The 18,158-nt window shown below is 37.4% G+C and overlaps 1 protein-coding gene across 1 annotated transcript in view; it reads right to left on the bottom strand.

Moving 5' to 3' along the window:
- Positions 1-232: 232 nt before the first annotated feature.
- The window catches only part of didum (dilute class unconventional myosin), a 66,140-nt gene continuing 48,214 nt past the window's right edge, over positions 233-18,158 (bottom strand). Inside the window, exons 29-40 of the mRNA XM_074108508.1 lie at positions 15,231-15,340; positions 14,535-14,642; positions 13,169-13,268; positions 12,281-12,398; positions 10,390-10,524; positions 9,127-9,331; positions 7,601-7,746; positions 7,312-7,526; positions 6,325-6,474; positions 5,703-5,834; positions 4,659-4,775; positions 233-4,460 (exon numbers count right to left, since the gene is read on the bottom strand). Coding sequence (XP_073964609.1) covers positions 4,332-4,460; positions 4,659-4,775; positions 5,703-5,834; positions 6,325-6,474; positions 7,312-7,526; positions 7,601-7,746; positions 9,127-9,331; positions 10,390-10,524; positions 12,281-12,398; positions 13,169-13,268; positions 14,535-14,642; positions 15,231-15,340 — 1,665 coding nt within the window. The 3' untranslated portion in view covers positions 233-4,331. The remainder of the gene's footprint in view (positions 4,461-4,658; positions 4,776-5,702; positions 5,835-6,324; positions 6,475-7,311; positions 7,527-7,600; positions 7,747-9,126; positions 9,332-10,389; positions 10,525-12,280; positions 12,399-13,168; positions 13,269-14,534; positions 14,643-15,230; positions 15,341-18,158) is intronic.

Consider the following 18,158-nt stretch of genomic DNA (forward strand, 5'->3'; position numbering starts at 1 on the left):
AATTGGATTGAATTGTGTTGTTAACCTCCGACACAAAATAGAGGTGTTACAAGTTTCACAGTGTATCTGTGTTCTTATGGCATCGTAGGTATAAAATAGAACGAATGGGCAGATTCAAATTAAGTTTTTTTACCAAGTTTAACCGCAAATATTCTTAGCAAAGTTTAAGTAAACTCGGTTTAACCGCTTTTGAGATATTGAACTTGGAAATAAAAATGTGGGGGGGGGTTTCTTATAAATATTTTTTCTTATAAGCTTACGAACATTATAACAAATTGTCATAATTCATAATATCATATATTTTTTATTCTATTAGCAAACTTGGTATAATAAATCTACAATTAATATATCATATAAACTTTCAGCTAAATTCAACTTGAAAAGGCATGCCGCAGCTAAATTTTATATGGTCGATTATTATGTGAAACGTTATTATGTGAATGCTTCATCTACATATACTCTTTCTCTGTTTTTAGTCTAAATTAACACATTTTACTATCTTAATAATTAGTTATAATCTAATAATATTGGAATGATATAAATAAATATAACAAATTTGAACTAAGTGTAACAACTAACGTACAAAATTTATAAACAGTTAAAAATATAAAACAGGAATAAAATTAATTCGTTGATATAGGTAGGTAAAAGTCAATAATAACTTTAGATACAGAACATTAAAGACAAACCCAACAATTTATGAGTTTTACAAAGCACAATTCAATGACAAGTGATTATGTCAAACAATATTATGCGAATTTGTGTGCCATAAAATGTTCTCGACTAAAGTTATTAAAATTGTATTGGAAATGCTAAATCAAGCCTTTTTCGATTTGTATATCCTTAATTCACGTATAAACATTATATTTTACTTTAAATAATATTAAAATGTCACGCCATACAGTTCTCTATAGTAACACTACTTGGTCTAGTTTCAAACAAAACATTGTATAAATGGTCTATGGCAAATGTCCTACAAAATTTCAGTTTTTTTTATCAAATAATTATGTATTTTGTTTCTTGTACAAAACAAAAATGGCACCGAAATATTAATAATTTCAATTTATATGGCAATCACATAATTTCTAGGAACCAAATAAACACAGTAAGACGTTAATTAAGTGTATCAATGTACCACAATAAATTAATCTCAAAAGCGCTGGAAATATTATTGAGCAGTACATTTCAATTGCAAAGTCATCAACATATATTTTTAAAAAAAGGTTATGATTTTGCAGTCTATGTATGTATCCACAAAAACTGTAACCCTTGCTATTTACCAAGGTAACAAAGTTTTTGTTCATTGTGGTGGATCAATAGTGAAATGTTTAAGCCACATTCACATTTCTGTCGTGTTGTGTTGTGATGCTCTCTGTCTCCCTCTTTCTATAGCTTTGACGCGACACAACACAAGCCGTTACAACACACTGCATCAGATAAACGTGAACGCAACCATATACAATGTATGAAACCGATACCGTTCTGATGCGTCACGACACAACACGACAGATAAGTGAATGTGGCTTTGATTTGTTAGGTTATCATAAAATATTGGACACGTAATTTCTTCTTATGTTAATTAAACAAAAAAACAGTCAAGCGCGAGTCGGATTCGCGCACAAAGAGTTTCGTACCATTATCTAAACAAGTTTGTTGTATGGGAGCTTCCTTAAATATTTATTTTATTTCAATTTATTAATTTATTTTAAAAGTGATTACACAACTAAAGATTCTGTGAATATTTCAAGCGTCTACCTGTTGCTGTTATTAATATCAAGCGAAAAACGGCAAAACAATCACGTTTGTTGTATGGGAGCCGCCCTTAAATATTTATTCTATTCTGTTTTTAGTATTTACAATACAATACAAAAATTCTTTGATGCACACCACAAATCAGTACACGAAATCTATAACGTATAATGTATTTATTATTATAAAGGCCACAGTAATACATAATCTGTGAAAATTTTAAGTGTTTAACTATAACGACTCAAGATATAGAGCCCTGTGACAGACGGACGAACAGACAGACAGACCTTTGGGTATGAAACCCTAAAAAATGATGAAGATATAGTCGGTTAAAGTTCCGCGTGCCGACACTGGCCCCACTCCAGAACTTTGACCCTCATCTTTGCCATTTTTTGTTTGATTGACTAACAAAAAATAGGAGTCCAATATTTGATGATAATCCAACAGATAGACTAACGGACTGTTTCACCACCCATTCATTAATTTTATAAAAAAAAAATTAAACACTAGACACCAATTGACATGGTCCCAGACTTAGCAAAGCTTGTACTATGGATACTAGGCAACGGATAAACATGCTTATATAGATAAATACATACTTAAATACATATTAACCATCCATGACCCGAGAACATTCGTATTGTTCATACAAATATCTGCCCCGGCCGGGGATAGAACCCTGGGCCTCAAGCTTCGTAGTCAGGTTCTTTAACCACTTGGGTATCCGGTCGTCACCTCAATTAATGTGATGCCGTCTCCGTCTATTCGAACAAAACAAATAGAGACGGCATCAAATTTAATCAATGGGTGGTAAAACAGTGGGTTAATAGAATAATATTTTATTTACCCAGGATATTACCCTATTATTTCTTTATGTACTTCTCCGAATTGTGTGTTGTATAGTGTTAAATAACGAGTCGTTGTACTATTGTATTGTATTAATTATCTACGTATATTTGTATTTACTGTCCTCCGTAGCGCCGAAATACTTCTTTCGATTTTAAACAATGTTTTAAGTACAGCTTTTTTCCTCCCGTAAGGCGTTTTACGCTGGGTTTTCGGTTTTATAAAGAAGGCTTTATAATGCCTCAAACTTGGTAAGCAAGCTGCCTATGAATTCTTTTATGGTAAGTACATTTTTTTTCTTCCCGTAAGGCATTCAGATTGCCGAGTCTCACTCCCATTTTGCCGCACTATATTTGTTTTTAAATTATGTTATTTTATCTTTTCTAATGGCTGTATGTTATGCGTTGCTTAATATTTTTTTCTTATTATTATTTTAAGCTGGTTTTACATAGAAGAGCTCTATATTCAATCTTAGTAAGCAAGCTGCCTATAGCTTTTTGTTTTTTTTTTCCGTGCATTACATTATTAAGTACAGTTTTTTGTCATGCCCTGAGGCGTTTTAGACCACTGAGTTTACAAATAAGGCCTTATAAAATTTCCAATGTTTGTAAGTAAAATGCCTATGGATTTTTGATTGTTTTTTTTTTCCTTCCGATAAATTATTAAGTACACAGTTTTTCTCTTCTTATAATACGAGTACTTCAATCTTGATAAGGAAGCTGCTCATGGCAACTTTTTTCTCTTTTTTTCTGGGCCATATAAGGCCTTAATCATTTTAAACAATCTTGACCTGTACTTTTACTCAAAAATGTTTTTTTTTTAAATCACCAACTGGTTTATAACGAAAATAACAGTGCGAATGACTATGTCAGTCAATTTGATTGTTACTAGAAATTAGGTAGGTATTTATATTGTAAAAAAAAATAGATAGATTCAGAATAATGAGGTCCAAGGAAACAATCGTGTCTGTATCGAATTCTAGGGACCTAATATAGCACGCTAAGCGCTCTCTCCTACGTTGAGACGTTTTAGTGTCTTTATTAGGGTAAATAAGCTTTTTCTTAATTATTGTAATCGCTTCTCAGTAATAAACATTATTTCCGTGTAACGTCTGGTTTAAATCGTCGCTTCCCGCCACTTCCCCTTGCTAAAAGGTTCTATATAATTGCAATTAATAACTATCAGTTCTTCTATACCTTCTATTTTCAATGCATTGCTCCTCCAAGGAGAAAGACGATGCCGACTCATACACGAACGAGGATTGTAAAAAATAAAATGCATTTCTTGATTCTCAGTTGTGTTCGTTTTAACGGCGACGTAAAGCTCGTGGTAGTAGTTTAGAAAAAATAATTTCGTTAATATTATAAAATTACTCACGGGACAGCTATAAAATGAGAGGTTATATCCATGTGCCTCTCAAAACAGCTCACTCTTCAGCTCATACATTTTGATAATCAAACAGCCCTGTCTGATTTTTAATTTAGTTTTTCATCATTTCCGTGCAGTATAAATATTTTCTATTGCGCCTTGAAAAGCAGGCTTTAATGTTACAACACACTTAATAGCAGCTCTAGCTCAAACAATGTTTTATTTAAGTTTTCTGGCCTTATAAACCATATGGGCCTTATTTTATAATTTCAGGTCTTATGAACCTAATGGGTCTTATTTATAATGTCAGCTCTTATAGGCCTTATGGGCCTTATTTATAACGCCAGGCCTTATAAACCTCATGAGCCTTATATTTTGGTGAGCAGTCCCTCTAATCCGAGGACTTCTGGCAGCTCGATGTCTTCCAGGCGAATGGGTGAAGGATCGAAGGGGAATTGCACGGAGAATATCATCTTGGAATCCATTAGGAGGTTTTGCTGGTGGCAAGAAATGGTTTTATAAGTTAATGGTATTTATATAAACTATAATAAGACCCATGCGTCAAAATGGACCAAAAAGCAGCAGAGATGAAAGTTAGATCATTAAAAAGGTCTGCTTATCTACTTTATTTCGTTCTATAAACTAAAATATGAATATGTCAGTTTTCCAATGTAGTTAAATTTAACGATACTTACTGGTTCTTTATCAGCGTTGGGAGCAGCTTTCTCTTGCATCTTCTTCTGTATCTCGTGGATGAACTCCCTTGTTACTTTGACCTCGTATTCCTCGGCCGGAGTGTACATGTTAAGGATCTGGGGGTTGAAGAGGTGATACGTTGGATTAATATAAATATAGAAGAATTATATGTTGGACATTAACAAATAATTTCCCAAAAAAATATCAAAAATGACAAATATCAACACAAGATATAGTCAGTGAAGCGAAGCACCCCGCGTCACACCAGGCACAAAGGTGCCCAATTTGTTAATATAAATTAGAATTTAAGTTAATAATAAGGTTGAATCAATATAAAAAGCAATAAGAAAACAAACAAGACAAATTTTTAAATAGTGTAAATAAAAAAAAGTTAATTTACAAAAAAAAAATTGTTTGCAATCTGCTATTTAGACGCGCATTCTTCCCCTTGACACACACGCACATACGGATATATTCATTAATATTGACTTGATTATGACGTGAACAGACTTTGATCCAACTTTAAATTGATTTTGACTCGACTTTGTCTTATCTTTAACCTGACTTTCATTCAGCTTATGACCCGAATTCGACTCAACATTGACTTGATTTTGACTCGATTTTGACTTATCTTTAACCTGACTTTCATTCAGCTTATGACCCGAATTCGACTCAACATTGACTTGATTTTGACTCGACTTTGACTTATCTTTAACCTGACTTTCATTTAGCTTATGACCCGAATTCGACTCAACATTGACTTGATTTTGACTCGATTTTGACTTATCTTTAACCTGACTTTCATTCAGCTTATGACCCGAATTAGACTCAACATTGACTTGATTTTGACTCGATTTTGACTCGATTTTGACTTAACTTTAACCTGACTTTCATTCAGCTTTTGATCCGAATTCGACTCAACATTGACTTGATTTTGACTCGACTTTGTCTTATCTTTAACCTGACTTTCATTCAGCTTATGACCCGAATTCGACTCAACATTGACTTGATTTTGACTCGATTTTGACTGGACTCTGACTTACCTTGCAGACTTGCATGGCGGTGAGGTTGGAGCACATATCGACTGTGCTCTGTACATCCGCCATAGACTTCCTGGCCTGTAACAGCTGCACTGCTTGCGTGATCGGTTTGAGCACGCTCAGAATCTCTTCAACCTGGAATACAAGGTTTAATATAGATTATTCAAGCAAATATGGTTAAAGAAAGGTCAAGGTTATAAATATAGGGCGCATCAAAAGGTCATGGTCACAAATACAAGATGTCTCCAAAGGTCAAGGTCACAAATACAGCTAATCAAAAGGTTAAGGTCACAAATACGAAATGTCAAGGTCGCAAATGTAAGATGTGTCTAAAAAGGGTAAGATTACAATACAAGATGTCTCAAAAGGTCAAGGTCACAACTACAAGATGTTTTGAAATGTCAAGGTCACAAATACAAGGCGTCTTCGAAAGGTCAAGATCACAGACAGAATGTCTGAGAACGTTTGTTCTGTGTCACCCCTTTTTGGGGTTGCACTTTATTAATAGAGAGACATTTATTAACATAATATATTCGATACACAAGACACACATTGGGACGGAAAAAATTTCGGAAGAACATCGTATTAAATATTTTAGTTATTGAACACCATTTTCTATACTCACGCTCTTCTGTCCGTACTCGGCGAGCTGTTCCTTGATCCAGGTCTCGAGATGGCTGATGTTGTACCGGATCTGGAGCCCCTTGGCCCAGCAGCACAAGTCTTTACGCAGCAGCAGCTGGTTCAAGCTGTACGCGCAGATGTAGTAGAACAACTGAAATGATGAATGGTTCATAATATCTTGAACTGGTACAAGTTTTATTGATTGGATTTTTAACGTGATCGATATGGCAGATAGCTACTAGAAGAAAAAATGGATTGCAGATGACAGTAACTTAAGACAGGTCATTGATGCGACAGTTACCTAATTACTCGAAGGGCTGTAGGCCCGATGGCCGAAAATAATGATGCTAGTTAGCGAAAATAATGGTGGTAGGACCTTGTGCTAGATCCGCCCGGATTGCTACCACCATCTTGCTCGCTAATCCTGCCGTGAAGCAGCAGTGCTTGCACTGTTGTGTTTCGGCGTGGAGAGTAAGACAGCTGGTGAAATAACTGGCACTTGAGGTATTCCATCTTAGGCCTCTAGGTTGGCAACGCATCTGCAATACCCTGGTGTTGCAGTTGTCTATGGGCGGTGGTGATCTCTTACCATCAGGAGACCCACTTGCTCGTTTGCCATCCAGACGAATAAAAAAAAAAAAAAAAAAGGAGGTAGGCCCGAAGGTCGATGATGATGATGACAGTTACAATAAAATACAATACAAAGACTCTTTATTGTACACCAGACATAGTAAGCGATACAGACAACAAATTATTAAAATTACAAGGTGAGCAATAGGCGGCCTTATCGCTTAAGAGCGATCTCTTCCAGGCAACCTTTTTTACTTAGTTGCTTGAGGGTTGAAGAGGCCCGACGGCTGCTGATGATGGTGATAGTTACCTAGCTGCTCAAAGGGGGGTAAGCCCGACAGCCACTGATGAAGATGCCAATTAATTAGCAGCTTTAGCCCCGACAGCCACCAATGATGACGATGATGATGATGATTACCTGTTTAAATATGCTGACAGTGAGCGGCGCACTGTTATGATGGGCGCGTAACGTGGCGTGCGCCTGCGCAAGCTGCTGCTTGAGGCGCGCGGGGCCGGCGCCGGGCGGGGACGGGGGCGCGCGCGCCGGACCGGACAGACCGCTGATCTCCTCGTACTCCAATATGGCGCCGACGATCAGACGTTCGACTTGACGCTCCAGTAAGTTGATTACGCCTGACGAGCATACGAAAATTTTAAGATAGTGTGAAAATTATTATGATAATGACAATGATAATAATGGCACTGACCTTGATATATCCAGACAGCGGTGTCGCTCAGCAGCTGCCGATACTCCGACAAGTCAAATATGCGGAGGCATTGTTGGTTTTGACGCGGCGTGTTTTCTTTTTGGTAGATCGCGTCTCCACTGTACTGGCGGAGGTTGTTCAACAATCTGCAAGTGTGTTGTATTGTATAACTCTTTATCTACACCCATATAGTAAATCCTCAATTATGCGTTCAAAAACCATAGGTAATACCAGCATTACATTCATTCAGCATTGGATTCTATTATCAACACGGCTGTATTGTAATGAGATTTCATACATCATTACAGCATTTGGGGGGCGCCGCGACCACGTGCAGCAACAGGTCGTCGCGGGCGCAGCTCGTGGGGCAGACATACCTACCTAGTTAGAGTTAGAGTTAATGCAGGTCATTCTCAATGGTTCGCGGAACACATGATAGAGGATTTAATATATGGATATAGATAAAATATTGTATGCAACTGTACGTAATTAGGCCTTAAAACACTCATGTGACCCTATAATAAACCCACACTCGTGATTTAAGGACCCCTATTACGATAAAGTTGCATAAAATACTATTATTGTACATAAAACACATGAAATAACAGTTAACAAGAGAAAGAGATAAAGGTGAACGTATCCCATTGAAATAATAACCTTAAGAGAGCCAATTTCAGACTAAGAGACGATTAATTAACGAATGGGATTCGGGCAGTAAATACAACTAAAGTCTCCCCGCTCTCACACAAACCTCACACCTTTTCCTTAACCTTTGCGAGCCTTTTGTTAATTGTATTCTTATGTATTTTTAATATCATGCTTGTTTTGAAAATCTGACTGATTTATTACTTACTAGTTAGGTCCTGCAGCTGAATTGAAATTCCGGGATTATTAAAAATTCCCGTGGGAATTGCCGAAAATTAAATCGCTGTTTTCATTTACGTTAAAATTAAAACAATCATGGTCAAATTTCATGACTCCAAGCCCAGCGGTTGTTGTCTCGAGATTTGATTCCTATCCCTTGGGAATATCGGGATAAAAAGTAGCCTATGTGTTATCCCAGACGTGCAGCTACCTACATACCAAATTTCATGACTCTAAGCCCAGCAGTTGTTATTTGGAGATTTTATCCCTATCCCGTGGGAGTATCACGATAAAAAGTATCCTATGTTAAAACATCCAGGTTACAAACTAACTTTACGCCAAATTTCATCCAAATCCGTACATCCGTTTCAGCGTGAAGAAGTAACAAACATACTCACTCACTCACAAACTTTCACATTTATAATATTATTATAATATAATAATATTAATAAATATATGTATATATATATAATAATATCCTACTAATATTAATAATATTATAAATATATATATATAATATATATATATATATATATATATATATAATATTATAAATATTAGTAGGATATTATTTTAGCAATCTACAATCTTCCCCCACTCTCCCAAAAATAATTAGTCGGTTTAACATATTCTTTTATGGAGCTTGTTTATTGGAATCTCACCTGAGCATGTTAGCAAGCCACAGCGCATTGTACTCCACACTGTCGGCCCTCTTCTTCAACACTTTCTTAACGCCGTTCCTGAACGCCTTCATCAGCTGGTGCATCTTGGGTTCGTCGTCCACGTGGTCCATATGCCGCAGCATCATGAACAAGATGTACGCCGGCAGACCGGGCAGGAGGGACATGGCTGTTCTGGGCTTCAGGTCTGTCGGCAAACGGGTATAGGTTAGCGAACTTGGAATAAAACCGGCCAAGAGCGTGTCGGACGCGCCCATGATCGGGTTCCGTAGCCATTACGAAAAAATTGAGTAATATTTTTCTAAGGATTTCGTATTTTACACGGAATCTTCCAAGTTTAGGTATATTTTATACCTTAGGCTGCTATTTACTCTTAAACTACTAATAATTCTCAATCAATCTTAGCCGTTATGATTTTCCTTGTAACTTTGATATACTTACTACCATCCTGAATTTTTAAAAAATTTTCCACCCAATAGTTTATATTTTATAGGGAGGGGGGAGGGACGCTCGATGAACAGCTTGCTCACTGAATCGGAAAATCATCTTGGCAACCCCCAAGGATATTTTTCGTTTTATTTGTTGCAAGTTATTGATGTCATTTTACTCATTAGGTAACGTATGTATTTTTGATATCAGTTTAAAGTTTTTTGATATTATGTAATATTTATGTAATCAATGAACTAAAGCAATAACTTTGCTCACCAGCGACCTTACAATAGCTAAGTTTATGCAAGATATGCGTGTTCATGCAGTTCCTCCACCTCCACACTGTAAGAACACACACAAATCACACAAACCCATCTATCACCACCACCACACTACACATCTGTCTAACATCTGGTAGCATGGTGTTCTATTATATTGCTCTGAAGATTAGCTCTAATTGAGTTCGAAACGCGTTAGTGTAGTGTGGTGGTGATAGATGGGTTTGTGTGATTTGTGGGTGTTCTTACAGTGTGGAGGCGGAGGAACTGCATGAACACACATATCTTGCATAAACGTAGCTATCATAAGGTCGCGGGTGAGCAAAGTAATTGTTTTAGTTTATTGATATGGACCTGCGCAAAGCAACATCTGATTCAATATATTAGGTACGAAATCACGGAAAATTAAAGAGGGTTTAGCCCTTAAATTGAGAAAGTTCATGGTTTAAACCTCGTCATTACTTTATAGTCCAAAAAATTATACAAAAAAAAAAATGCAAAAAGATAGTCTAAAGTTATAGGTTAAAAGTATACCTACCCAGTATAAGTTTCTTTATTATGGTCCCCTCGTCTTGCACTTTGTATTCGAACATGCCGAGATACTCCCTCTCTTTCTTGCGCGTGACTGGCGCTATCTCGGGAGCGAGAGAAGCGTTCTGTGGCACCACGACGTCTGAAACAAAAATGAACGTAGCAAATACATGCTTTTTTTTTGTTTCAAACAAAAGTATTTTACAATAATAATTGGTGTTGTCTACTTTTTACAATGTTATCGAAATCATTTCGAGATATTTAAACGCAATCAAAGTAAAAAGTAGAGTAAAACTCGAGCAATAAACCCATTTTCCCCTCGACGTATCTATTCACCCTCGCCGTACCAGCTCGGATGGCTATACGAACGTTTCGGGTAAAATGGCTCGTTTTATGCTCTTGCCGCTCCGCTTTTTTTCTACGGCAGTGCACAGTAAGGCCCTACGCTATCTGTCGCGGGTGGACTGCGCGGGCGCACGCCTGCGGGCGGGTGCAGGTACAATCCTATGCACGCGACGCGCGCAGTCAGCGCTGCTCACACTATTGCTCAACAGGCGGCCACCCGCGCCGCGCAAGCGTCAGCTAGGGTTCTCTACCGTTTGCCCGAATTTCATAAGCCATAATGCATCGTTTCCCATAATTTTCATTTGCCATAGTTTTTTTTTATTCGACTGGATGGTTCAAAAAGTTCAAAAGTTCAAAGTTTTATTTGCTATATAAACGCAAAACGTTTGCTATGGCAAACGAGCATGTGGATCTCCTGATGGGAAGAGGTTACCACCGCCCATAGACACCTGCATGTCCAGGAGGATTGCAGATGCGTTACGTTGCCAACCTAGAGGCCTAAGATGGGATACCTCAAGTACCAGTACTTTCACCGGCTGTCTTACTCTCCACGCCGAAACACAACAGTGCAAGCACTGCTGCTTCACGGCAGGATTAGCGAGCAAGATGGTTGCACAAGGTCCTACCACCTGCAAATTTATGTCTGAAACAGTATTTTCTGCAGAATTTATATTAAACTAAAAAAATACGAATGAAAATACGAATGTTTGTTCTCGGGTCTTGGGTGTTTACTATGTATTTAAGTATGTATCTATCTATATAATTATATTTATCCGTTGCTTAGTACCCATAACACAAGCTTTGCTAAGCTTACTTTGGGACTAGGTCAATTGGTGTGAATTGTCCCGTGATATTTATTATTATTATATTATTTTATTAAACTAAACTAACCTAACCTAACGTATTGCATTTTATAAGATGGCATAGTTCTACAAGCGTGTCAACCGCTATCAGTGTCCTGTCGCATATATTGAAGAAATTAGAGACCGTGAACAAGAAATTTTAATGAATTGTAAGTAGCATGCACACCATATAGCTTTATACAGGATGATTTCGGGGTTTAACTTGAAATTATGGTCACCCTACTTTTTAATCTCCAACCTTTTTTGAAACTAACTGTCTTTGCTAGAACACTTTAAGAAATTATGAGTAATTATGTCACATTACGCCAAAGTCAATCAACATGAAAATAAAGATTGAAAGAGTAGGGTGATTATCTCCATTCATTCGAGTTTCTTTATGTTTTGGTTGCTGTACAAAACAAATTAAGGCATAAAACATTAAAGTATGTTTGACGCTCATTCTTTCTGAAATCACTCTGTATAATCCTTCCATTTTACCTAAATCATTTCTTCAGTATAAGCGACAGGAAACTAATAGCGGTGGAAACTCTCATAGAACTACCCGATGACGTTAAAAAACCGGAACACCGCACGATTCTATAATTTTATGGCAAACGTTGGTATAGCAAGTGAAATTATGGCAAATAAAATTATGGAAAGTGAAGTGATCCGTTGAGCTTGTAGGTTAACACGTTAAGGTAGTGTCCGTACCGCTCCCGTCGAGTATATCGCTGACGTCATTAACTCCGGCTTCGCGCAGGCGCGTTACGAGCAGACGTATCTGGTTCTTGTAGCGGCGACAACTCTCTGATAGTTTGTCGACGCGTTCCTGTACAAACACAAATAATACAATAAGATATTATTATAAATGATTGAGCTTCGCGAATGTTTCAAACAATAAGGTTCTTTGATTGAGCGTACGTTGGTATCTACTTTAGATAGCTTAAGTCTTGGTATACTCTCTCTTTGGGTAGTGAAGTGCAGAGCAAGTGGGTCTCCTGATGGTAAGAGATTACCACCGCCCATAGACACCTGCAACACCAGGGGTATTGCGGACGCGTTGCCAACCTAGAGGCCTAAGATGGGATACCTCAAGTGCCAGTAATTTCACCGGCTGTCTTACTCTCCACGCCGAAGCACAACAGTGCAAGATGGTGGTAGCAATCCGGGCGGACCTTGCACAAGGTCCTACCACCTGCAAAATCATATATTATATTATTTGGGATATTGTTTCAAAATTCTCAAGATTCTTTTTTCAATGAACCATTTGTACTTTATGAAGTACGTTCGGCCCTTAGTCTTAGTGTTAATTCGTCCTTTATAAAGTACGCGAGGGCCCACTAGGCTATACTATGAAGTGCAAAATTCAAACTTCGTTTCTTGCCGTCCCGCTGGTGCTAATATTATTTATTACTAGAGTGAGAGGGACGGTACGATACGAACGTCGATTTTCGTAGTAGCCCCCAATATCGATGCAGTTGGGATTTGTAGATTAGAATGTCTAAGCCTGCCTGCACTGCCACGGCAACCAGCATCCCTTGAATGGTGTATATGTAAATATATATTTTTTTCTTTTAATAATTTTGTTTCATCCTTTACCTGTAAAGCTAGACTTTCAGCGGCGAGCTTTATGATCTCGTTTTGTGCGAACTCTTGCTCTTTGTTCTTCGGTTCCTGGCTCAGTTCACCGCTTAGGATCCTAAAAATCAACATTTTGTAGTAGGGCCGACTGAGTTAAAAATATCATTCTATTCAGTCCGACAGTTAGATTATGAAAAATATGGGACACGTATTTTTTGGTTTATCAAATTATTAAAAATCGAAGCTATAGATCATCAAACTTCCGGGGTGGGGGCTTGTGATGTCACTATTAGGTAAGAATCGTACCATAGTAACTTCACTCGAAACTTCTAAGCACTGTATCTTCGTCATTTTGTGTTTGTCAAACAAAAGGAAAAATACGTGTACCTACAATATTTTTTAATTATCAAACTGACGGACTAAACAGTTTTTTTTTAGTCGCCTATTTAATTCAATTAATTTGGTAATTATATTAAATTTCCTTTGTAATTTGTAATTATTAAATAAAATTTAAAATATTTTTAATTCAACTCAATTTAATTTTTTAATTTAACTCAATTTAATTTTTAATTTAACTCAATTTAATTTGTAATTTAATTAAATTTAATTTGTAATTTAATTAAATTTAATTTGTAATTTGATTTGTAATTTAATTTGTAATTTAATTCGTAATTTAATTCGTAATTTAATTCGTAATTTAATTCGTAATTTAATTCGTAATTTAATTCGTAATTTAATTCGTAATTAAATTCATAATTAAATTCGTAATTTAATTCGTAATTTAATACGTAATTTAATTCGTAATTTAATTCGTAATTTAATTCGTAATTTAATTTGTAATTTAATTTGTAATTTAATTTGTAATTTAATTCGTAATTTAATTCGTAATTTAATTCGTAATTTAATTCGTAATTTAATTCGTAATTTAATTCGTAATTTAATTTGTAATTTAATTCGTAATTTAATTTGTAATTTAATTGGTAATTTAATTCGTAAATTAATTCGTAATTTAATTCGTAATTTAATTCGTAATTTAATTCGTAATTTAATTCGTAATTTAATTCGTAATTTAATTTGTAATTTAATTTGTAATTTAATTTGTAATTTAATTTGTAATTTAATTCGTAATTTAATTCGTAATTTAATTCGTAATTTAATTCGTAATTTTATTCGTAATTTAATTTGTAATTTAATTTGTAATTCAATTTGTAATTTAATTTGTAGTTTAATTCCATTTAATTTATTAAAATTTCAATCAATGGCTCGTTCAAGCCCCATAGGCTTGTCTGGAATAAACTTTATTTAATTTTGTATCATAACTTTCTTTCCTGTTCTTGAAGTGTTACTTCTACACTCTACTGTACTTGGATTGGACTGAACTTACTTCTGGTATTTCTCGTTTTCCTCTCTCAGCCGGTCTATTTCCGTCTTCGTCTTGGAAATATGCTCGGAGTAGAACTTCTTCTCGGCCAACAGTTCTTCTTGCAATTGTCTGTAATACATGTGGTAGTTAGCAAATGTAGAGTTCCGTCACACCATCGAGGAACCACAAGAAAAGCTGGCGCAGCGGCCGAGAATAAAAATAAAACGGTCAAGTGTGAGTCGGACTCTTACATGAAGGGTTCCGTTCCGTACAATGTTTTAAAAACAGTTCACTGATAAGTTTTTGTTAAAAAATCTAATACCAGCTTTTTTGGTACTTTTTGCCCCAGGTTACCAAAGTACTCGTCAAGAAGAATCAAACAACAACATAGGGTCACTTGCGTTGCCCCTAGCAGCTGTGACCTTAGCTGCCTAGCAACGCCTAACAACGCCTAGCAACCAAAAAACGCTGAAAATTAACGTTTCTTGAATGACGACCCCCTCCAATTTGTAACTTTATTTTATTTTTAATATTTGTTGTTATAGCGGGCACAGTAACACATAACCTGTGAAAATTTCAAGTGCCTAGCTATTACGGCTCAAGAGATAAAGCCCTGTGACAGACAGACGGACAGACAGCGGAGTCTCAGTAATAGGGTCCCGTTGGCACTCTTTGGGTACGGAACCCTAAAATGCTGTATTATGTAGCTACTCTTACCTGTTAATACCCTTCTGTGTTTCATACGCCGTAGCCAACTCGCCATCTTCGTTGACAATATCAACATCGGAACCATAGCTGGACGACGTAAGCGACTTTAGGTTCACCGTCTATAGCAATAAAGGTCAGATTAGAATGACGAAGGGATGTAGATGGACCGGCTATGTAAGACTATATAGGTTCTTGGAAATGTATCTATATCTAAGTGTATAATGCCGCATACAGACTCACGCCGAGAACCCCCGAGAACACCCGAGAAGCGTGAATGTGATCGCTTTCTCGCCGTCTCGTTCTCGCGCTCGCCTGTTCTCCGATCGGTGTCGGTATTTTCAAAGGGTTTCTCGGGCGAGACACGAGAACGGTATTACATTCTTGTTCGGTCTCAGTGCGACCGTGGACTTAATTGTGTGTTGTCGACGTTGTCGTGTTTACAAGTGTAATTCAGTGCTATAAAATGTGGAGTAACGCATTAGAATTAAAGTTCATAGAACATTTTCATTCAGAGCCTATTTTATGGGATGCAAGCCGCTGCACTGTCGTCCATTCCGGATAACGATCGAGAATGCGAATGAGAAGGTCGCATGAGTGTAGATGCCTTCTCGGTTCTCGCGCAATTTCTCGGCAAGACTTCTCGCCGAGACTTCTCGCGTGAGTCTGTAGGCGCTATAAGGTTGCATGTGCACTAGAGCGGAGCAACGGAGCGGGGCGAGGGGTAATGCGCAGCGAAGTTGCGCACAGGGCGCTACTATGAAACTCGCAAACCGAAGTTCATATCGCACCGTCCCCTTCGCTCGCGTATTAAATGACGTAGGCATCAGCGGGACGGCAACATACGAAGTTCGAGTTTTGCACTTCGTGGTATAGGACGTGATTTGCCACCCACGGTCGTTTCTCCGCTACGCTTCCTGGCTCCGCTTCAAGGTTTGTATGAGCTATAAGCTAGTCACCAACTCCTTGTCCACTGGAGAGGAACGGAGATTTCATACAATTCTATTGGTAGAATTTTTCTCGCTCACCGTTCCGCTGCCTCGCTCCGCTCAAGCACAAAACAGATACAGAATTCAATCTACATACAAAGTGCGCTCAAGCAACGCACACATAAACACTGCTCACGGACACGATATCTCGGACCGGTTGGGACCAGTGCGAGCGCGAGTGCCATCCGCTTGAGACACGCGTCTGTGAATTCTACATCAGATGTGTTTTTGTCTAATACTTGTTTGTAATCACAATGGTTTTCTGGGATGATCTCCGCGACAGGATTCTACCGAGTACCACGTACGAACTTGTCAACGGATAGTCTTAACTTTAAAGTCTTACATAGCCGAATAGTACAGAGATAGGGTCAGCAACAAAAGTAGCAGACTTTTGTACTTTGTCGTTTTACAGCCACGTATAACGCATTCACTGCCACCTGACTTCCACAGGTGCCACCGACGCACATGTGCGTTCAAAATGTATGAATAATTACGACAGCGTCACTGGGCGAAGCTCCGAAAACGCATATGTGCGTCGGTGGCAGTGAACGCGATAATTGAGTCAACTGAATCGCGATTCAAGGAACCTTTGAGCTACAATTATGAAATGGTTCCATCCTGGCACGTGCATCAGTCAGTTTCCTCGACCGTACTTTACGACACAAGATTGGCAATAAGGGGCTGTTTCACCATCCATTGATTAGTGTTCATCCCAGCCTATATACGTCCCACTGCTGGGCACAGGCCTCCTCTCAGAACAAGAGGGCTTGGGCCATAGTTCCCACGCGGGCCCAGTGCGGATTGGGAACTTCGCACGCACCATTGAATCGCTTCGCTGGTTTGTGCAGGTTTCCTCACGATGTTTTCCTTCACCGCAAAGCTCGTGGTAAATTTCAAATGTAATTCCGCACATGAATTTCGAAAAACTCAGAGGTGCGAGCCGGGGTTCGAACCCACGACCCTCTGCTTGAGAGGCGATAGGTCAAACCATTAGGCCACCACGGCTTAGTGCATTGATTAGTGTTAACTGACGGTTAAATGTGATGCCGTATCTATTTGTTTTGTTAGAATAGACGCAGACGACATCACATTTAACCGTCAGTTAACACTAATCAATGGATCGTGAAACAGCCCCTAAATGTGTTAATGCGTCAGAGTAAAAAGGGATCCGCTACTTTTGATGCTGACTATACATGAACATGACAAAGATATGAAAAAAGTATTAATAAAAAATAAATACCATGCAATGGTCGCAACAGAATGCGTAAATTGAAAAAAAAAAACAAATTAGTAAAATAATGGCTTTTATCACCACTCTCTTATAAGTTACGGATACTAAAAGTGTTATTTTTTATTTCCGTTAACCTTAATTTATCCAAAACACTAGTGGCTTGACTTTTAATCAAGAATTAAGATAATTAATAAGAATCAAAATGTTTACAGATATTATATTTAGCAAAACTAGGCTATCAATGTTTTTTTGTCTCTTAATTGTCACGTCAATGCCACGTGTCAAGTAAGAATGACTGTAAAGTTGTCATTTAAAAAAAAATACCGAGAATTCACGCTGTCATCGTTCATCCACCATCACCTCTCATATTTCGTTTTCTAGAATTTTTTTACCGTACAACGGCAAAAACTACTAGACACTGGCAAAATTGTCCTCCAATGGACAGAGCCATATTTTTTAAAGAAACAACAACAAGTTTTTTTTATCAATGAGCCATCTGCCAAAGTTAACGAGAATCAAGAAAAACACGGTGTATGAGATGAGTTTATTTCAACCGAATAAACAAAGACAGCATCACAGGTACTAGCATGTCAGAAATATCAGTAACTTATAAGCGAGTAGTGAAACAGTCTCTAAAAAATACACAAAAATATAACTTTACTTATAACTAAAATCGACACATCAAATATGTGGTAGAAAAAAATCGATAATTCATGCATT

This window comes from Choristoneura fumiferana, chromosome 27 (assembly GCF_025370935.1).
Source record: "Choristoneura fumiferana chromosome 27, NRCan_CFum_1, whole genome shotgun sequence".
Lineage (NCBI taxonomy): Eukaryota > Metazoa > Arthropoda > Insecta > Lepidoptera > Tortricidae > Choristoneura > Choristoneura fumiferana.